Source organism: Pezoporus occidentalis, unplaced genomic scaffold (genome assembly GCF_034315485.1).
Source record: "Pezoporus occidentalis ecotype Australia unplaced genomic scaffold, CSIRO_AGI_Poc_V1 ctg124, whole genome shotgun sequence".
Lineage (NCBI taxonomy): Eukaryota > Metazoa > Chordata > Aves > Psittaciformes > Psittacidae > Pezoporus > Pezoporus occidentalis.
The window spans coordinates 1,790,217-1,812,520 of record NW_026913038.1 but is presented as its reverse complement, the minus strand read 5'-3'; the positions used below and the strand labels follow the sequence as shown (position 1 = coordinate 1,812,520).

The 22,304-nt window shown below is 54.1% G+C and overlaps 2 protein-coding genes across 4 annotated transcripts in view; one reads left to right on the top strand and one right to left on the bottom strand.

The window, feature by feature from the left end:
• NSD1 (nuclear receptor binding SET domain protein 1) overlaps positions 1–14,981 on the bottom strand; it is a 65,923-nt gene extending 50,942 nt beyond the window's left edge. For all 3 annotated transcript variants that reach the window (XM_062607601.1, XM_062607602.1, XM_062607603.1), the window contains exons 1-2: positions 14,839–14,981; positions 13,974–14,635 (exon numbers count right to left, since the gene is read on the bottom strand). In XM_062607601.1, the coding sequence (XP_062463585.1) occupies positions 13,974–14,615 (642 nt within the window). In that variant the 5' untranslated portion in view covers positions 14,616–14,635; positions 14,839–14,981. The remainder of the gene's footprint in view (positions 1–13,973; positions 14,636–14,838) is intronic.
• On the top strand, positions 14,674–15,450 carry LOC134157970 (splicing factor 3A subunit 2-like). Its single transcript, XM_062607483.1, has one exon. It carries the CDS (start codon positions 14,674–14,676, stop codon positions 15,448–15,450), a length of 777 nt encoding a protein of 258 aa, XP_062463467.1.
• The last annotated feature ends 6,854 nt before the right edge of the window (positions 15,451–22,304 follow it).

Below are 22,304 nucleotides of genomic sequence, written 5' to 3'. Positions count from 1 at the left end.
TCAGCAGTTTGCAATCCCTTCCCTGGCACCAGCAGTCAGACTCATCACCACCCACCACAAAGGTCCCACCAGTGGGTCACAGATGCAGACGATGAAGCACCATGTCCCCATGTCCAAGGAGAGCCTTGTGACAGGATGCACTGCGGCAGGTCACTGTCTTGCACTGTTCTCTCCCCAGATCCCACCACCTGGCCAGAGATGCCTTTTACATTTCCAGAGGGGGAAAAAAAAAAATACCCTAAGAGTTTTAGAATTTCTAACATTAACATAAAAAAAAAAAAACAACTAGCAGAGCAACAGCATCAGTTATCAGCATATCCAGGTACAGTAAGTCTCTTCCTCCAAACTGTGCTCCATGATGCCAGAATTACAACACCCAAAGCATGTATTTCTTGTGTCAGATTACAAGTAATTTAATTCCTCTTACAATTAACATTTATTGTGCAAAGATCAAACTGCTACTACAGCTCAATGGCCAAAACCTCAGCCCTGCAGTAATGGCAGCTTTCTTGTCAGCTAGGGAAAGGCCAAGGGTTTCTGAACAATGAACTTCAGACATAATCCCTACAACATATGGTCTGAGTACTGTTTAGCTACAGAGCATGGAAACCTTCAAGTGTTTAAATAACAAGAAAACTTGTGAACCATTGCATACCAGGTATGTACCATGTCCTAACTGCAGTGGAGAGAAGCTGAATTCAAAGCAGATTACAGGTCTGGACTAGTGAGGAAGGGAAGGACAGTGCTCCCTGGCTGAGCAAGGCAACACCACAGGTTTTGTATTGTGAAACATTCCCCTAAAGGAAGTCAGTATTGTCTACTCTGTTATCAACTGTTTGGCAATGATTTGCTCAGATAGGACAAGCTACAGACTAAATGCTAGACAATACACAATATTTCAGATGACTTTGTGCTATTTTTGGAGAGAACAAGAATGTACCTTGAGGATATTTTTAACCAAACAGTCTTCACCATTGCAACTAAGTCACAACTGACCACAGATGAAGAGGTCACAAGCCAAGGTTCTGCATCAGGCAACACAAAACACTTCCACCTTGAAAGTCACCTCCTGAACTTGTACTGTGCCAAACCACCATTCTGCAGTTCACTGGGTGAAAATACCAGAAGCAGGTGCTCAGCTTCATGAGGAAGGAGGCTGACAGAAACAAAGTGTCTGTCCCCTCCTGAAATTCTCATAGTGAGGCAAATATGAAGTGTATCATGCAAGGAAAGCTTATATTTCTAAGTGATTTACTGTTATGTTATAAATACTGTCAGTCCTTGACTGTCTCTCACCAATCTTCCCTTTAAAATAATCACATAATTAGACAGTGACAAAAATAATGCTTATCCAGTAACAACTCTTGGCTATGTCACCTGAAGCTGCTGCTCAACCCATTGATCTTCCTGGAAGACGTGGCACAAAGCACAAGTCCACACAAACATACATATATGCTGATAGCCATAGCATGCACTCTTCGGCAGCACTGATCATCTCTGTATAACCAGAGCAGCACCACCATCTCCAGCACAGCGTGGCACGGCTCCAGACACTCCAGCTGCCCCAGCACAACTGGGAGGCTACCACCTTGGCAGAGCCATGTTAAGACCAAACTACAAGCGAAGAGGCAGACAGAGATACATATATATATTATGTTACAGGCCAACATTTTCAGCATCACATACCCAAAGAGCCTTGCTGTCCAGAGTCCAAGCAGCAAGCTGCAGCCACTGTAGCCCTGCACACCTGAAATTCAGACCTGCTTTGGAAAGCCAGCATGTAAATGTGTGGTCAAAATATCCCTGTTATGTTTTATTCTTGACAATTATAAACATGACATTATCCAATGAAGAAAGGGACAGAACATACTTTAGGAGAGAGTCTGCAAAAGAGATTGTGTGAAAAGGAAGAAAAGCAAGAAGGAAGCTGCTGCCCCCCAAGAATAATGAAGGCAGCCAAGCCTAGTTTCAGCAAGTGGACAGAATCAAAGCCAAGGAAGAAAACAAGAGGAGGCAGCCACATCCAAGCGATAATTAAACAATATGGCATAATAAACAACACTAATAGCCTGTTCTTCTGAGCATGTCAGGCACCTGCCCAGGGCCTTGCAGCAGCAGCACAGGGTATCTCCTGCACAGATCTCACCACACTGGTAGCTGCAAGTAAATCACACCCTGCATAGGCACACATCAGCTGCCAGAAGGCAGCAGCTCTGCCCCATGAACTTCCCATGGTCTTCTCAAACCTCCCTACTCCTGGGGAAGCAACCCCTGTGCTTCTTCCTGCAGCACACCAGCAAACAAGCTTGTAACTTGACTACAAACAAGCTGTAATATCTACTGCTTATCAGTTAGAACTGGGAGTCTGATGAGGGTCAGACTATCACCTTTTTTTTTTTCCCTTAAAGTTCAATGATCACTTTTTTTCCTGAAGAGGATGGGTTGAAAAGGAGTTCACCTCATTCCCATGAGCCACCAAACACATTCCCAGATAGGGCTGAAGATCAACAGCTCTTTGTACCTGGGGTGGTGGTATATAAAAATACCTAACAAAGCAAACTTGGAGAGGTGACACTTGAAGGCACTGGATTAACCTGGGCCTAAAAGTCCATTCAAAGTAATATCTACTAATATAACCAACCACAGGGCTGGTGTCACATGCTGGGAAGTGCCACGCCAGCTCCTGCCCTTTCACCATCACACAACAGGTTATTCACCCTCTGCTCCTGCAAAAGAGGGGCAGCAAGTGGGGCAAATCCTGTTACAAACACTCCTAGAACTAGCCTGGAAGGGCATTGCTGAAGCTACCCCTAAAGTTTTCATGAGAGGATGATTCCCTCCAGCTGAAGTTCAACCTCACTGAATTAGCTTACAGTTTAAGACAAAGCAGAGCAGCTTCAACCTCAGCCCTCTGAGCTCAGGCTTATCATTCTTTCCCAAGTCCATAGAGCTCCTATCACATGGGGGTTCAGATCCTTTAGCTGGTCACATTAACATCACTTAACCTGTCACAGAAATGAAGCAGCGATGGCTGCAATTCCCATACAGCGACTGCTGGTGACAGACACAGTTAAAAGTACAACTCCTACCACAGTCCTGCTTTTAAGGATGGGAAGTTGGAAAGAAGACTCAGTGATCTACTGTTCATTACTTCACTTAGCTCCAAAACTTGTGCACTGAGAAATGAATGAATACTGACAGAAGACAACAGGGACTAGGAAATAATCTTGTCTGTGAATGTTGCATGTAAAGATAAAAAGGAGCTGAGATTAAGAACTGAAATTAGTAACTACCTGTGATGAAAGCCAAGAAATAAATTCTTATATGGTGGTGAGGCACTGGAATGGGTTGCCCAGGGAAATTGTGAACGCTCCATCCCTGGAGGTGTTCAAGGCCAGGTTGGACAGAGCCTTGGGTGCAATGGTTTAGTGTGAGGTGTCCCTGCCCGTGGCAGAGAGGGTGGAACTAGATGATCTTAAGGTCCTTTCCAACCCTAACTATTCTATGATCAGCAAAGACTTGCATTTTAAAGAAGCTTTTTTGAAATGAGAAACAAATCAGTTGGAAAAACATAAAATGGAAAGAAAATTAAAATTTTATCTACTTCATGGCTTAAGAAGTATTTGAAGCTAAGCAAAAAGAGGTCATCAATCAAAGTTTCCTGTGTACAAAGGGGCATTACCAAGCATCCAAGCTTTAAGCCTTTACAGAGAGAGGCTGCGATGCTGAGCCTGCAGTCTGCAGGCAGAGCAGCACCCTCTACAACTCCGCTGTGAGAGAACTTAAAGGAATAAATCCCTGCACAGAGAAAGGGGTAAACCCAACTGGAGTATGTAGGCAAAAAAACAGAACACCCAAAGCACAATACCTGCACAGTGTATCTGCTGAAACCATCACTGCCCCTCACCAGCATAATAATCATATGACACTTCACAGCAAGCTTCAAGTCAAACACAGGAGTCAGAAAAGTCTGCTGGAGTGGCAGCCAGCACTGCTGGGAACAGAGGACATGCTCTGGGGACCAGGAGACATGCTCTTTGTCCCCCACTGCTCCGGTCTTCCTCTGGCTTCAGCACTGCAGCAAAAAGTAAACAGGCGTCTGACCTACATTAGTGACTAAAGAATAACAGTACCTCTTATCTGGGACCATTATCACACCAAAGTGTTAAATACTCACTAATTAAATATTCACCAGCAAAAAACACAGCAGAGATTATGATACAAGCCAAGTGTCTGTTATCTACATGCTTTTGGGTATTTGTTGTCTTTGGCTAGTTTTTAGTACCCTTTTCCAGGCTGTGGAAGCTACACATGCAATTAGTGCTATGTATGAACCACTGTGAAAGATAAAGAGAGTTGATGGCACTGCATCAGGTAATTCCCACATCCAGAAGCATTTCTATCAAGTTCAGGGGTTATAAATGTATGTATTTTAAATGAGGAACATACTGATGGGAGAACACCAAGCCTGAGACACCAAGATAACTGGTTAACAGCATCCCTGGTTCACTTTCTTAATGGAGATCATATTCCTTATGGAAGGAACAGCAGTGCAACAGAAAGCTTTACTTTAGCATCCTAATAACCTAATGTACTTTAGCATCCTAATAACCAGAAATGCACCTGACAGAAGGCTTGAAGAAGGCTGAAGGAGGAGGTGGGGGAGAAGGGGTATGATCTTACCCAGATCCCCAGCAGAGAGAAATCCAGACACACAAAGATTTCAAATCACTGTCAGGAGCCTGAAGCAGAGGGAAGAGGCTCACACTTGCTTATGTGCATACATTTTAAACGAGAAACCAAGTTCTCTTTACATCTGGCTCCCCCAGTCAGCAGTAATTGTTTCAGAACTGCAGGTATTACCAGGCCTTTGCCAAGTATCACAAAGAACAAATATCAAAAGTAACTTCTTGTGTCTGAGTACTAACCAAAAAAACCCAAACTGAAACAAGGTCAATGGATCTGTCCCTTTTCAGCCTTACTTTTGTGTTTTTCTATGTTATCAGATTGTACACAAGCAACACATCTGAATGCAACGTTTGTTTTCAGAAATTAAGTTTCTAAATCCATAAAATGAAACCCAGATTTAAACTGCATAAAATGAAACTTGGCTATTCTGATTTATGGATGTAAAGTGCAGCCATTACAGCTTAAGCTGTAAGCAGAATGAAGCAGTATCACTGAACAGCACATAAATGCAGCGCAGAGCATATCCTGTATTAGAACCCCAACAGCTAAAAATTGACAGTTTGGGTTATATTAAATGTGTACCTGCTAATACTTCCTTGTTGCTTGGTTTGGTTGTTGTTAGGGCTTTTTGCTTGGTTTCTCTGCTTATTTTAATTTTGTGGGTTTCTCTGAAAGCAACAAACATTTAACCTGGGCTTGCAAATTTAACCTTCTGTGGAAACTGCGATCTGTCCACAGGAGAAGGCAGTACAACTCCTTTGTTAGTCCAAATGCAAAGATGCCACTTACACAGGACAGTAACTGCCTCAAAACCAGGCAGTATGAGCATGTCAATCCCCCACCCAGTTGAACCGTTTTTCCAAAACAAACATACATTTACAAACGTTCTGTTCACATAAAAATAAATTTTAATTGTATTTAAAGTCATTTGCATTTAGAATTTCAACTACTTTTGCTGAACCCCTACTAGCACTGAAATCAGAATTTCTGGTCAGTAGCAGTGTAATAAACTTATCCTGGTTTTACTTATTTACTTCTTAGAGCCATACCCTGAGGAAGGTTTGTGCTTCAATCATCAGGTCCTGCAAACTTATGCTTCAGAGAGGCTTTACAGCCTTTATGTTGTGAATCAGGCTTCATGCACACACTGGGAGAGGACAGGCAGCTAAAGTTAAAGAGGAACATGACTTGGTTCACTGCTGTTATTTAGAAATCTGTGGGCAGCAGTAAGCCTAAACAGGTGCTTGGGAAAACCAACAACAAAGAAACATCAGGGCAAACAGGAACTATTAAAAGGGCAATAACCACCCTGGCTCCCGCCCTCCTTGAATTAGGCAACAGGCAGGTTTCTATCTTCCACCAACAGTGGGAAGGAAAATCAGGAGCACACTCCTCTAAAAGGAGAGGAATATGGAAGCTTCAAGCAGGGCTCAGGGCAAGAGCCTTGCTGCATGCTCAGCACCAGAGGAGAGGCCCTACTGGAGCTGAAAAAAAGAAAAGCTGGAGGTTTCCAGTGTGCCAAGATGCTACTGGGCAAGAAATTTTCTGCTCTTCAAAAATACCAACCAAAGGGCACCCCATCCTTTGGGTAGCAGGCAACGCTGTGTTGGACTTCTGGTTTCTCACACAAAGTCAAATTCTGCATGTCAGAAAATGAAAAGCAAGTCCCCAAAGTGTTAGTACTGATGACTGTCTGAATACCAAGCTACACGGCTGGTTTAGTACCTAGCAAACCAGGTGGGGTTTTCTCTGAAGACCACAGCAGTGTGAATGTGCTGTCTCCAGCAGAGCTGTCTGATACCGTACATAACCTACAGAACAAGTTCCCTATCAAGAACTCACACAAAGCTTTGCTTGGCAGCCCTACCTGCTGCTCCCTATCCAGCACTTGCCCACCTGCACTCCATGAGGAAGAGGATGGAGAGGGACAAGGGGAGGCCTCCACAACTGCAGACATGTTGCCCTTTCTCTGTGGTTCAGGCACTGACAGTGCTCCCAAGCAACGCCCTTCCCGATGCCATGTACATCCCAAGTGCTGCCCCTTCCACCCGCAGACTTGCTGCCTCACACAGAGCCACTGCAGCAACTCAGCCCCAAAGGGGCAGCAGGCAGATTTCCCTGGCTGCAGGACAAACCATTCATTTGTGGATGCAGATGACATGCATTTGCCGTAGCTACAACCAAATCAGGCATAGACCCAAGTGGGTCAACTTGGTACAAACCTGGTGCTCAGGCTGTGCTGGAGACAGAAGCGAAGGTGCCCAGCCAGGGTCAATTTGCCCTCAAGTACTACAAAAGAGTCAGCATGTCAACTGTAACAAGTGTTTTTCCATCGTTCAATAGAACCAAGCACATTGCTGAAATGCCTCCTGGCTCCATCAATGCTGTTGGACACACAGGAGAATGGATGCAAACCAAGCCCATCTTTACCTCTGCTGCACATTTAATCACTGCTGCAAAGCTACTGCCAGCAGCCATGCTGGAACCACGTTTCTAATTTAACAAGGACAGAGAATCTCAGCTGGCACCTGCTGGGGTGTATGCTGAGCACATACAGGAGCTCACATCAGCCAAAGCAAGGCCTGTGTTTGCACCCAGCACTGCACCAGCAGAACACGCAGCTCCCCATCTTCCACTGCCTCTGCACAGCACAGCTCTGCAGCACTGCCAAACTCCCTGGTGCTACCACTCAGCTCCCTGGCTGCACCTGCCTCCTGGGAGGAGCACGGCATGTTCCCGAGGGATTACAAACACACACCTATGCCCTGCACGTGTCTTTGGTAACACTCCCACCAACATGTTATTCATGCACCACCACAAACACTGCAACTTCACAGAGGCCCCTACAATCCCCAGCCACAACTGCAGGGATTATGCTCCAGCATCTCCAAACCTGCACATGACTGACCTCTGGGCAGGCTGAGCCATGGACTGCTCTTTGCAGCCCACAGGGAAGCACTGGTGACTGCTCAGTCCTGTCCACCAGAACAGAAACCAAACAAGCCAAAACCACAAAAGCACACCCAAAAAGCCCTAAACTGTCTGTATTGGCACCGAGCTGTTTCTTTGATGTCACTACACCTTGCAGTTCCTCCCATCACCAGCTTGACCTTACCCAGTAACATCACGCTCACACCAGCACACGCCAAACTGAGTTAAACTTCCAGTAACTATTTCAGCAAAGCAAACTACAGCTTTTATCACGCATTCCTGCAAGAGGCAATAGCAGCAAGCCAGGCAGGGGAGGACAGCCCTGCCTGCTCCAGCAGCACAAATGTCAACAGTACATTTGACTCAATACAAAACTCGCACAGGTCAGACACTACAACATTTGCAATGTGTTCTGTAACTACCAGTCTGCAAACTCATGGCCACAGAACAATACTTCTGATGCCATGAAATTATATGAAAGGAAGCAAGGCTATTGTTGATAGGTCTAAAATCACAAGAGTCTGCACCTGGGAAGCGTTTAGGGGTCCACAAATCAACAGAGGTTGAAAACTGCTGCTCTAATTGAAAGCAGACTCTCATACAGACCTCTTCCACACATTAACTTGGAAATCCTGGCAATGCCTTTTACTGAGTGAAGACTGCCTTGCGCAGCACGTATGGCTCTGTGCAGACAGAACAAAACACAGGTCATATTCTTCTGGTATTAAAAATGGCATTAAACTCCCAGGGCAAACTTGCTAGGATTTAGTTTCTCTTTAGGTGTTTCTATTACCTGTGCCTTTCTAAATGCCAAAGCAAGTAACTGGAGGGGGGGAGGGGGAATACTATCTACAAGCAGCTGTCAGTGACAGGCAAGAAAAACCTAAGTATACTCTAAGCAACTAGACTGGAAGTTGATCATCACCCATAACACTGACTTTTGAGTTAAGAATGTCTTTTTAATAAGTCCTGTCTTAATTATAACTCAGAAAATGTCACTTTTCTTTCCCTGGGGCTCAAGTATTCTGTTAACATAGTCAGAGCTGACCCCTCTGCAGCAACCTCCAGATTTGTTAACACGAATTAAGGAAAACAGACAGAATCCCCAACCTAATAATGGTTACACGTTCCAGTTCAACCCCACTTGTGGAAACAAGGTGCAGTGAGGTGCAAGGAGAAGTTGCTATACTGCAAGAGGCCATCAACAAATCCATGATGTCAGGCAAAGCACCAGGATGTTGCCCTGAAGTTAATTATCACTGCTCCAGGATCAAACTGAGCCACAACCTCTTAGAAGAAGCTGTAAGTGCAGAACCAGAATCACTGTACCCTCAATGAGGTAAGATTTATTAGAGGAAAAAATGGTCTAAGTTCTGGGAGATGAACTTTTAAAAACAAATCCCTAGCAACTTGATACAGAGACAGCAGAGGCAGCAGGCCCCGAGAGGCAGCATGCATCCTAAAAAAGCACCTATAAAAGCTGATTTTCTTGCTACTGACGGCTGTTTTCTTCTTGCAAGAGTAGCAGGCAATGTACTAAGCACACCACACTACAGAGCACAAATTCACTGCTGAACAGCTGAGCGAAGTCTACACTCCTCTGGCAACAATCTTCACTGGAGACTTGAAATATTTATGACTGCGGACAGTATGTTAACCAAGACATTGCTTAAACAGAGCCTTTCTTACTCCAGCTTTAAAACTAAGTTTTAAGTATAGAAAGCAGAAAAACATAGAGGTTTCTGCCATTATATTCAGCAAAACCTCACCTTCAGGGCTGTCCAATCAGCAAGGAAAAACCTCTGGTTTTGCTATTTGCACACAGACAATGTTCAGCTTTGGAGAGCTGCACAGCCCCATATGAACTGTCATTGATCATTCACATTTCACAGCACATGACACATAGCCAGAATATCCATATTTTCTAGAGAAACCATGTTATTTTCTGTAACATCACCTACAGGAACAGGCATTTTGCACCTAATCAGCAATACAAGATTAGAGAACACATAGAAATGAAAGAAGGAAAGAAGAACAACTATAGCCAAATGCTAGAATAAATACTTCCAGGATCCAATCTGCTGTGCTCCAGATCCTACTCTGTGCTAAAAAACCCTTTTGTCACTCAAAGGGAGCTGCTCCTCCTTGCACCTAGGGAACGCTGTCCTGCTGTGACAGCATCTTAACACCCACTGCTCACACCACCACCACTGCAAGGAAGAGGCAGTGCCGTGCCATCAAAGCATGAAAGCCCCACAAACTCATTAAGGACCTCAAAAATGTATGGTCGAGCAGTAACAGCCCAGACAGTGCCATAACCATGGAAATATCCATTCTTCTGGATGTCCACCACAGCTAAATTCCTTTTTGACTAAGTTTAGAGCTGTATGAGACACGAATGCGCTTCAGTAGAGGGGCCCAGTGGATGCCAGCAGCCACAGCCAGGGGAGATCCAGCTCTGTGCTCACAGCATGTATCTTAGTGGCAAAGAGGAGTGTGTGCAAGATGGCACACACAGGGACAGCAGTGTGCCTACAGCCTGGTCTCACCAGGTGCGCAGAGGGGGAAACCATGTCCGCAGGAAGTGCAGACAGCCAAATGGAAATGATCTCTCCATCAGGAAGATGTCAACTGACCAAGGAAATTTATGTTCCGTGCTCAAACAAACCACTGCCATGCCTATTGTGTCTCAGGGATATAATATTACCAGTAGTTAGTTACACCTCGAATCAGTCTGTAGTAGGAGACTCTTGCAGAACCACTTGCAGGAGTAACACACATCACGTGGCATTGGTTCCTTCATTTTATTTTTAGCAAAGAGAGAAATGGCACTACACATCTCAGTTGATAAACAAAGAACCCGAGTAACTCTCACTCAGGGACACATCCTCTTTATAAAGAGAGTACTCTCCCCACAGCTGCAGACTGCAACAGAACTCAAGTTCATCATGGCTTAATTGTACGCTTAAAGAGAGGACTTTGCTGGCCTTCAATGCTTTTAACACACTGCATACGGTGTGGTTCTGGTAAAGTGAAAACCTTCCAGTAGCCCTACACATATGCCTTACTCATTCCTTACATCCAGCCACTGGAAGCAGCCATCCTTAGTGATGAAAGATGTGGTTCTGGATTTCCCTGTACCTCATTTCATCACTGCCATTACTTGAATATCACACTCCTGCAGCGTGGAGCTGGACAAGGAAATAGTATGAGAAGAATGAAAAGCAACACTGAGCGAGTGCCACATGCGAGCTCTGCACGCCCTGCAGCCTGAATCCATCAGCATCCCGTGGAAAAAACAGCTTATGAATGTTTAACCGGGATCATACACTGCAGAACATGCATGCACCAAGAGTGGCACAGATGTACTTGAATCCAACAACTCTGATTCCGAGTGCTCAACTCTGCAAACCAAATGACTCTGACATGCTTTGTGGGTAGCAATTAAAAGCCAACAAACTGACAAAGCAAAAGCCAAATAATAAAGCACCAAAAATTACATGAAAAAAGCAAAATTTCATCATGTGGGTTCTGTCAGAGACACATCCACCTCCCGCTCCACAGCAACTGAGTTCAAGCAAGACCCATGTCACTCAGACCCTATGTGGCTGTACCCATCCTCCCCAGTGCTGGAGACTGGGCCCAATTCTCCCTCTTAACTCCAAAAAATGCTGCCCAAGACTTCTTCAACTCATAAAGGCTGGGAAAGCACTAAAGAGAAGCTCATGGCAAGATGGTAAAGAACAGAGAAATTAAAAAACAGCCTCCTGTTTCAATTTAAGTGGCAATAACCCAAAACACATGCACAAGGAAGTAAGCCAGCAGCTGCCAGCAGTCACTGCACCATCACTTCTGGAGCAGAAACAAGACCCAAGAACCACTGCTGTAAGTTTCTTCTCTCCAACACAAAATCTGTCAGTGGCTGCTGGGAGCATGGGGAGCTTCAGTCAACTTTAAGATTAACCTGACACTTAATATAGCTTCACTTCAGAATATGCAGATCCCTCTTTACAACTGAATGCTGTCTGAGCAACCTCTTCCCCGTTTGGGGCAACATTTGAGTACAGGATGCCAGGGCTATTGACAAATCCCCATACAAAACAATACCTGCCACCCAGAGGCACTACTTAAATGCTGAACTTTGCATCCCACTAAAGACTAAATCCAAAAGATGGCCCTTCAGCTGGAAGCACTCCTGACGTTTTGGAAATCAGCATTTTCAAAGCCAGTTCACAATGACCTAGTGAAAAATTCAAAGCCTGCAAGGGGCAGACACAGAGGTCTTGAGATACATGCAGGAAGTTTGAGCAGCAGCTAAGCCTCAAGAATAAAGGCTCTGAAAAAGTCTCTCTGTAAGGTGGAGGAGCCCCATCATCAGGCTGGGTAAAGGTTATTACCTGAAACAGTAGCCCAAGCTGTGACAAAGCACCCTAAATATATCAGTGAAGAACTCCCAAGGGCTTGTGGTTCTTGTTTCAGGCTGTTTTTTTTTGTTTAGTTTTAGTAGGCTGTCAAAGTTGGTTCCAGTTACCCAAACACAAACGAGGCTGGAATTAAATGCCGACATCCACACATGATCGCAGGAGCGAACCTGGTTATTTCCAGTTACTATGTCATGTTCAACAGAAGATTTAACTGTCACATTGATAACTTGACAGAGAGAAAAATCCCCCTTCTCTTCCCATCCCACAAGCAGGCTAAAACGAAGGACCACTCAGACAACCAGCACTTACTAAAGGAAGAATTCAACACCTGAGAAGGACCCCAGGCTGCCTAAAAAACGCTGTTCTTTGTGTTTTCTTCTGAATGCAGCTATGCTTTAAGTCACCAGCACAATTCAGCAACACTAATGTACCACAGCAAACAGGAAGGCAGTTTTACGGGAAGGTCAACCCCTAGATGCATATTCAAATACCAGGCTCAATCACTAAGCCAGTTTTGTCACCGTACAAGCTGCAGTTCTGTGAAGCACGTTGCAAAGCCGTGGCAAAGACAAGTGTTGTGAAAGTACCTCTGCTCGCTTCTGTTTACAAAGTGAGACCCTCCCACAACCGCATCACTGAGCACATGTCTGTTGAATGATCCCCGCTTTGCTCTACAAAACAAAGCTAAGTGTGTGCACAAACCTCGGCCCAAAGCAGCCTCTTACCCCCAAACACTCAAAACTGAGTATCCACGAGGAGAATGACTCTTCCCAAGGAACATTCAAGAGGATCCACAAGCCAGAGCTGAGCCTGACAAATTAAGCCGCTGTCAGCACCTTCCTGAAATCGCCCCTTCCCTGTGACAAGTGTTCCCCCTCCTCGAGAGCACACAGCAGGAACACTGCATGTTCCCAACTGCACTCAGGTGAAAGCAAATATTTCTCCGCAAGTGCTGTAGGCACCAGGAGCATCTGTCCAGCATCAGCAGCTCTACTGAAATTAAAGAGAGCAAGATGGTTTTGGTATCAGTGCTGTCACATGTGTTGATTTTCACACCCTGCATCAAGTAATGCTTAACACCCAGAGCATCCTCCAGTAAAGAACCTTAAATTTGCCAAAACATATCTAAGAAATATATACACAACTAATAACACCCCCCAAAAAAACACTTAAGAGCTGCAAGAAATATACATACATATCTGCAAATAATCACTCTGAGGACGACCCAGAAATAATACTTCCGTTCAAAAACGCATTTTACAATAAAGTTGAATGCAGCTAACTCAGAATTCTGAAAGTTCAACCAGTTTTGCTTCTTATTGAGCATATCAGAAAACAAGCTAAAGGAATTTGTGAGCTCAGAAAGAAAAAAATAAAAGCCAAACTAGCAGGCCAGCTTTCCTGGCCGGGGTCTGTCAGGCCGTGACACGGCCCCTCCCTGGCCACCGCCAAACTCTCACAGCTTGGGTACCTCCAGCCAGGCCAAACAAAGAGCTGTCTGACAGCGGCACAGCGAAACTGGCAGGAGAGGAAAAGCGCTCCTCCTGCCCTCCTCATCTGCAGTGCGCGCAAAGAAAAGGAAAAAGAACCTTGTAATGGGGGAAAAACTCCACCGAACTTCGCGGCGATCCGCTGCTGTGCGGCGCGGTGATGATGGCTCTTACTCCCGAGGGGAAAAGAGGCCGCGGAAGGTGCGCAGCAGAGCCCGCTGACAGCTGGCCCCGCTGGCCCCGAAGGGCGGCAGCCGCAGGCTGCGGCCACGGCGCCTCGGCAGGGTCCCCTCGGCAAGATGGCTGCCCACGCTCGAGGGTGCCGGCTGCGAGGGCGCCCGGCCCGGCCCCGCCGCACCGCGCCTCGCCGGCCTCCGCCGCAAAATGGCAGCGGCCACGGCCCCCCGCCCGGCGCCACCCTCCCCCCGCCGGTACTTACGAGCTGCAGGGCCGCGGCAGAAGGCTCCGGCTTCTCCCCGGGGCCGCCGTCAGACACCGTAATCGGTACCGGCTCGACCGGCTGCAAGAGTGGCGGCGGAGGGCTTCCGCGGCCCTGCTGCGGCCCGGAGTGGCCTCGGCTCCGGGAGACGGGCTCGGCCGCCTCCTCCTCCTCCGCGTCCACCTCCTCTTCTTCGTCGTAGTCCTCGTCGTCGTCGTCGTCTTCGTCCTCCTCCTCCGGCGTCTCAGTGCCCTCTTCCTCCGCCTCCTCTTCGCCGTCGTCCCGCAGGAGCAGGGGGAAGGCCAAGGCCCCGCGGGGCGCCTCGGCCGCCGGTCCGGGTCCGTCGACGCCGGCTGACGGGTCCTGCGCAGCGGGGAGGCGGGGTGGAGGCGAGCCGGGGTCGGGCAGGGCCTCAGCACCGTCGGCAGCGCCGCCGAGGTACTCGGCGTTGATCATGGAGGCCAGGTCCTGCAGCCGGCGCAAAGGGATGTAGCAGGACGAGGGATCCTGGCCGTACACGGGCTTGGCGGCCGCCAGCTGCATGGCGGGCGGCTCGGGGCCGCCCTTGGCCTCGGCTGCCGCCAGCGAGGTGCCGAAGGGGACTAGGCAGCTGCGGCGGCTCACTTCGCAGGCCTGCTCCATGCCGGGCCGCGGGCATCCACCTGCGGGCACAGCACAATGGGGTCAGCACTGCCGCAAAATGGCAGCCGCGCCCGGGGGCCCTCTGCGCTCCGCCGGCCCCGCGCGGGCCGACGCCGTCGCCTCAGCGCTAGGCCACAGGCCTCGGCCCGCCGCCCGGCACAGGCACGACACGACTCCGGCTGGCTTCGGGCCCGGCCGCCTTGTCCGGGCAGCTGCCGCTCACCTGCGGCCGCCGCGGCCGGCTCGCCGCCTGCCCGCGGTGCGGGCCGAGGAGGAGACGCGCCGACCCGGCCGGGCCAGGCCCCGCCAGCGCCGCTCCGCCGCCTCCCTCCTCCTCCCTCCCCCGCATGCGCGCGCCCGGCGCCGCCATCCCGCCGGCGCGCGCGACCCGCGCTTGCGCGCGCCCCCCCGCGCCCACTCTTGGGGTTCGGCGGCGGCCAATCAGCGCGCGCCCGCGCGAGCTCCCCCCCTCCCATCCCCTTACCCCCCACCGCCCCCCCCATCCACGGGCGCCCCCCCTTACTCCCCCTCCCGTAAGCGCCATCACCCCGGGGTACACACACTCAGTGCTGCCCCCCCCCGGTGTGACCCGCCGGGCCCGCTCCCCCCTGCGCACCGGACACACCGGCTCGGCCTCGCGCACATGGCGGCACACCCGGCCCCGCACCCTCGGGCCCGCTACCCCCATCTCAAGCAGTGGTGGGGGCACCGGGCCTCCGGGACGGGGCGGGACGGGGCGGCCGGGCAGTGCCTCACCTGCCGGCCCCGGTGCCCCAGCCGGCCGCTGCCCTCTCCCCCCTCCGTTTCCCCTCCCGGTCGGCCGCGGGGCCGGTAAGCAGGCCACAGGCCTGCGAGCGCCCACAAAATGGAGTCGCCAGGCCCTGCGCCCCGGCGGGGCACTCGGCGGCTGCTGCCCAGCGGCACGGACCGCCGGCTCCGCCTCGGTCCCGGTCCCGGTCGCAGCGGGCAGCCATCGGGGCGGGGGTCGCGGGCCGCCGCCCTCCCCCGCAGTGCTCGGGGTACCCCCTGCCATTGTCCGCCGGGCCCGGCGCCCCGACCGCCCTCCCCCCCGCCACCCACCCGCGGGCCGGGCCGTCGCCCACCGCGGGCCCCGCTGTGCCGGGCCGTGCTGTTGCCGAGCCTCGCCGAGCCTCGCCCGCCGGGAAGCGGCGCCCGGGTGCCCGCGGCCTGGCTTGTCCTCGCCGGGGCTCCGCCGCTCCCGGACAGCGAGCGCCGCGCTCCCGCCCTCTCTCCCTCCGCCGAGCGGCGCGCCGCCGGCCCCGCGCCCGCCCGCTCCGCCGGGCCGGGCCGCCATCGGCGCCCACCGCCTCCTCCTCGGCCGGCCGGCGGCCCCACGGCGGGCGGTGGCGGCTCCGTCGCTACCTCCAGATGGGGGCCGGGGTCTCCGCCGCCAGCCGCGCGGGTCCGGGCGCCGCGCCACGCCGCCGCCGCACCGGCACGGCTGGGCAGGCACGGGGCGGGGGCGGCCGGGCGGGGGGCAGCGGCCAGGGCAGCGCAAGGATGTGGCACCGGGGCGGTGCTGCCCGGGCTGAGCAGGGGGCAGGGCAGGGCCCGGCTGCCCCCCGGGGTGCCGGGCGGGGTGCTGGGTGCCGCCGCGGGGCTCGGCTCGGCTCTGCGCTGCCCGGGCGGACCCACTCCCCCCGCCCGCCGCTGCTCTTTGTTCCCCCCCACCACCACCATCGGGCCGTGCGGGAGCCCCTGACCGTGCCGCCACCGCCTTCTCCACGCCGGGCAGGGGCCCCACTCAGCCTCTGTGCACGCTGCGGGCGGCAGCACCTGCTGCCCGGTACTCGCTGCCCGGACGGGTGCTGCCTTCCCCGCTGAAAACACCGTTCTGGAGCGGTTGCAGGTTGGCGCCTCAGCGGGCCTGCAGGATCCGACCAGCGGGCATCCCTGTGCCCTGCCTGCGCCTTGACTGCACACGTTGGCAGCTCCTCCTAGGGCTCCCGGCTTCCCCCTTTGGCCCTGCCCTACCTGCAACTGGCCATGGGGCAGCTATTCTCCACCAGCACGTGCCCCAGAGGGGTTATACCAAGGTCCGCAACTCCATTGTCTCCCCACTGTGTGCCGCCAGCACACAGACACTGCCATGCTCAGTCTCAGAACATGGCGTGATGTGATGGGAAGCTCCATGGTCAGAGGTTTTGCTCATTACACTTTTCTACCCCCAGGGTCCCAGCCCAGGCCTCAACCAGTGGTACCCAACCCACCATGGGCCATCTTGCCCAGTGCCCATGCGCTGCAGCGACATGGAGTTGCAACGGCTCTGTGCCAAGCGCTGCACAAGCTCCGTACCAAGGCCTAGCATCAATGCGGCCTTATTCCCAGCTCCTGCTATGGCCAGGGTCCCACTGTTTATGCCTAACCAGGGAAAAACCTTGGGCACAGCCAGTCTCTCCAGGATGTACTCCAGCTCCAGCAGCCACACCCCGGCACACCCAGGCAGCCAACTTTCCCCTTTCTCTCCGGAGCAACCTGCCACGCACGTTTCCGCCACGTTCCCAAAATAAAGCTAATAGTTTATTTATAACTCCCCCGGGGGTGGGCAGGGCTCTGCACAGGGCGGGAGCACCCTATGGTGTGGTGCCTCCCCACAGCCTGGCACCCCAGACCCAGTGAGTCAGGGCTGCCCTGCCGAGAGGCTCAGGACTGTCCCAGAGCAGTGGAGCTACATACCAGATCTGACCATCACTGCTGCCCTCACTCTGTTCACGTGTCCCCCTCTGGTGCTGGCTGAGTGAGGAGAGCCAGGGCCAGCAGCAGGGCAGTTCCCCACCTGGGCTTGGTGCTCCCCAGGCGTCCTCCCCCAGAGGCCAAGCCCTCCGCTCCTGGCACAGCACAGCCCCACAGGCACTGGTGGGCAGGGTTGTACCTGTGGTGACTGGGTGGCTCAGGCAACCCCAGACGTGTCCATATCCCTGCCAGCAGTGCCTCAGTGGTGCCCAGTGCTGATTTCTTCACTGCTCCCCACCACCCACAGTTACTGGTGCGGAGAGGAGCAGGGTGAGGGTGGCTGGGTGCCCTCAGATGGTGCCCTCAGATGCACTCCCCTTCTGCCGTGTCCCCTCTCCCCGTGCCATGGCCAGCACCAGCAGGAAGGGTCCTTCCGGCCAGGAGCAAGCAAATGGCATCCCGGTTGCGCTCCCGCCCGGATGTGCGGCACTGCGGCAGCACGGCCCGGCCCTGCCGCCATAGCGCAGCGCTTTGTCTGCGGTTCTGGGGGTGTCCTCACCGTGAGGGACCCCGCTGCCGGGCGCTGCCTGCGAGCCACCCCCCCGGCCGCGTTAGCCGAGCCCCCCGGCCCGGTCCGGCCTCGCAGAGCGCGGCGGGGCCTGCGGAGCCCGACCGGGTGACTGCGGGCTCCCTCTGGAGGCCCCGGTCGCTGTGCACAGCCCGGCCCCGGCCCCCTTGCTCCCCTCCGGGCGCACAGCATCCGATGCACAGCACCGGCTCCCGCCACGGCCGCTTTGCGCCGCCGCAGCGAAGCAGAGGGAGCGCGGCCCCGGAGCGGGCTCTCCCGCTCGGTCTCCCCAGTGCAAAGGGGGGGAGCTCAGAGCCCAGCGCAGGGGGAGCTGTGGCGCACGGGGCCATGGGCAGCCCGGGCTCGCTGCGGGCGGCCCTCGGCAGGTGCTCGGGCGCTGCGGGAGGATGGCGGCGGAGGGGAGCCGGGAGCAGCGCGACGCCGGGGACCCCGCACAAAGCACAGGGAAGCGGGCGGGAGCCGTGGCCGTGGGGCTGGCGCACGGCCGGAGCGTGGGTGAAAGGGTTAAAAAGTCGCGGAAGGCGGGGGGGAGGGGGGGGGGGTGCCGCGGCCGGGGAGAGGAAGGAAGCAGAGGAGGAGAGGAGAGGAGAGAGCATCCTGCCCGGGGTTCGCCGAGGCCCCTTTCCCCCAGGAAGCGGCTTGCGGGGCTTGAAACCATTGGGGATGGAGCAGCGGGGAACCGCGAGGCTTAGCCCGGCTCTGTGCCGGCAGCGTCGTGTCTGTGCAAGCAGGAAGAGCTGCCCGCATCTGCCGGCAGAGGCAGCCCTGAGTTTTTCCCAGCTGGACAGATGTGCCTGGCTTCCCCGGTCCTCCACCTTGCAACCCCTCTGCCCTGCTGCTCCCATAGCCCCTCAGTACCTTGGAGGGGTAGCCCCACAATACACACGGGCAGTGAGTGAGAGGCAGGACCTCCGCCACAAGCTGCTGGGGGCAGGAACCATCGCTGCTGAGCTCCTCTGCCCTGCATGGTAGAGGCATCGCTGGGCTGTGGTCAGCTGGAGAGCTGTCCCTGCCACAGGCATGTGCGGCATAGGATAGTCCCCGAGGGATCGCGGTCCAGGGTGCCCAGCTGGGTGCTGAGCTGCTCTCAGGCACTTCCCTGCTCCCAGCCTTCAAGCAGACATGGCAACCCCCATCTCCAGCTGAGGGGCTTACAGGGCCCCAGCCCTGGGCCATGAAGCTGAGCCCTTGCTGGGCTTTGCTCCATCCACTCAAAGTAAACCCAGGCTTACCAGGCTCCCGTGCTCATTGGGTGCCCTTCCTATGCTGGTCTCTGCCACCCGAAGTGAGTACAAGTAGGATCCACACCAGGACATGGCGCAGCTCTGCAGCCTGGATCCTCTGCACACCCTGCTCCACTCCCAGCCCCATCGTTGAGGCTGACGAGTGGAGAGCAGAGCCAGGACACATCCCCGTGCCGCAGACCATTACCAAGCTCAGTTTGTCAGCGCTCCAGCACAGTCCCAGGGCTGGCCCGCCGCATAAGCCACTGCCACCAGCTCAAATCTCCACGGCGGGGGGGGGCCCGCTCGTCCCATTACAGCGCGCCCCGAGCAGAGCTGCTCCCGCTGGCCAGGAGATGGGGCTCGCAGCACTGCTTCCCCCGCCGCCGCCGCCGCGAGAGAGCTCGGCTGGTTCAGCCTGCGGGAAGAGAAGGCTCCGGGGAGACCTTAGAGCATCTCCACGTGCCTAAAGGGGCCAACAAGGAACCTGGAAAGGGACTTTTTACAAGGGCAAGTAGTGATAGGGCAAGGAGGAATGGCTTTAAACTGAGAGAAGATTTAGGTTATTATTAAGAAGAAATTCTTCCCTGTGAGGGTGCTGAGGCGCTGGCACAGGGTGCCCAGAGAATCTGTGGCTGCCCCATCCCTGGCAGTGTCCAAGGCCAGGTTGGACAGGGCTTGGAGCAACCTGCTCTAGTGGAAGGTGTCCCTGCCCGTGGCAGGGGGGCTAGAACTGGGTGAGCTTTGAGGTTACTTTCAACCCAACCCAGTCTGTGATATGCTGGCGTGTGCATGTATGTGCATGAGATAGTGTGTGCAGGTGCTTGTACATGGATGGGGGTGTTTGTGCAGACAGGGAGGTGTGTTGGGTGTGGGTGCCTGTGTGTGTGGTGTCCAGGGATGCAGCAACTGCTGCTGTTGGGATCTGGTGGGAGAGGACGGCCCCTGCCCCAGCCACTGCCTGGGAAGCAGCATGGGTTGCCCCCAAGTGTGGGCACCCACGGGCCCCCTTTCCGTGCCTGCTGACCCATGGGGTCCCTTCTCTCCCCTCTGCTGCCTGGTCACCAGTGGTGCACTTTGGGCACAGGCATGGGACAGGGACACAGAGTAGTGGGTATGGTGGGCAGGAGCAGGCAGAGGGGCAGTGCCAGGTCGGGAAGGCAGGAATCTGTTGTCTTTCAACCCCCCCAGCCTCATCCCTGCCTGCCCGGGGGCAGAGGCTTTCTGCATCTCACAAAAGCCAGATTCTCCCCTGAGATAAAATCCTGTCGCCTTTGTTTTGGGGAGAAAAGACAACAGCGGCTTCCCGCCCCACAACAGAGTCGTTAATCGAAGGCATCTCCAGGCCAGTGGCTTGGAGCCACATCCCGGGGCTGGAATGAGGAATCAGCCGGTTTCCTGCTGCCCCTCGGGTGCTGTCTCCCTCTGGGCTCAGCATCCCATTCAGGATCAGAGCCATATCCATCAGGACTAAGCAACCCCCAAGGACTGTAGCATCTCCACCAGGACTCAGCGTCTCCCTCAGGACCACAGCATCCTCCCAGGAACCACAGCATCCCACAGGGACCACAGCATTCTGCCCAGGACCAGCAGCACAGGGGGGTAGCTGGGAAACTCCTCAGCCCCACTAACACCCCACATCCCATAGGGAAGACACACAGCCCCCCAGGGCTGGGGCAGGCAGGGTGCAGGGGCAGCAGGGTGCTGTGGGCATGGCCAGGCCAGGAGTGATGCCAGGGTCCGGGGGCAGGCAGCGGGGGGAGCGTTGGGGGGGTGTAGTGGCAGTGGTGTGTGGGAACGCTGCCTCAGGAAACCAGCGGGATTTACTGGGCTACACGCTAAATCCCCCTCACAAAAGGGGCCTGTTCGTTCGGACAGGATGCTGGTGGCTCAGCCACACTTGTTTGGCCAGCAGAGCCTGGCGGATTAAGGACAATTGGTTCAGCCCTGACAGAAAATACCAGGAATGTTAAACAATAAAAACTGCCTCCAGTTGTCGTGGGGCTGCGGGACACCCTGGGCTGCCTCCTTGCCACAGCCCCGGCTGCCCTGTGCCCACAGCCCCCCAGCACCCGCTGCATGCCTGGGGATGGGGCACAGTGGTGGGCACCATCAGGACCCCAAAAGCATCTCTGGGCTGAGCTGCTGTAGGTTGGGCTGGGGGGAAAAGGCACTGCCTGCACCCATGCCATGCTCAACAGGTGAGCAGAAAAGCAGCAAGGCCATGGCAGGGGGTGGCACATCCCCATTTACCATGTCCCCTTGTATACCCCCACCTTGCACTAAGGACTGATGAACCCACCTCGGCCTTACCCTTTGAAATCAGCTGTGGCCCCATTTTCCAGGGAAAAGGCAACAACCCAGCAAGCAAGAGCAGTACAAACCTTGCCAGGCATGGGGCACTGCCTGCTCCCCACACTGCCCCAAACATGGAGACCCCAGCTTGGAATGAGGTGGGGGCGAACTGAGCCCCCTCCCTGCGCACCCATTTGTGTCCACCCCTGGGCAGGCTGGGCAGTTTGCCCTCCAGCGTGTGAATGCTCCATTCAGGGGCTGTGCGAAATGCATTGGTTCTGGCACATTAGCGGACAGCTGGGATCCCTCCTGGGCAAGGCAGGTTTCACTCCTGCCTCTGCCTGCCGTGCTGGAGCTGGGGCTCATCCCAGGAAAGGGGAGCAGGGCTGGGGATGCAGGCTGCAAGTACACCACAGGGGCTGGGGTCCCCACAGCAGCCCTGCAAGGGGCTGTGACAAGGAGGGGACCCCAGGACAGCTCTAAGAGCTGCCAGGCTCCCCAGCACATGCAAGGTACTGCACCCATGGCTGAACCAAGCCCTGCACAAGGGCAGCCACAAGCAGCATCCTGAAAGCCCAGACCCCAGTGCCATCACAGCAGTGGGCAGGACCGAGGGACCCCCTTTCCAGCTGCCCTTGGCCTAGGTCCTGCCCCACAGCTCCTGCCACCCCCCTCCTCTCAGGCCAGCTTGGGGCAAGTCATGCTGCAGAGCCAGCTTTAGGCTGGGGGGGCTGCAAGTGCAGCTGGGAGCTGGAGGAGGAAACAAGATCCTGGAGCTAATGGCCGGCAAAGCCTGGCCCTAGATGAAACCCTAGACCTGGAGCAGGCTGGCAGGAGGGGGTGAGACAGCTGCAGTCCTCCCTGCCAGTGCTCCGGGCACCATGGCCA

Bases quoted from the DNA above. Each gene is read 5' to 3' on its own strand.
- LOC134157970 (XM_062607483.1), top strand. From the start codon at position 14,674: ATGGCAGCCGCGCCCGGGGGCCCTCTGCGCTCCGCCGGCCCCGCGCGG.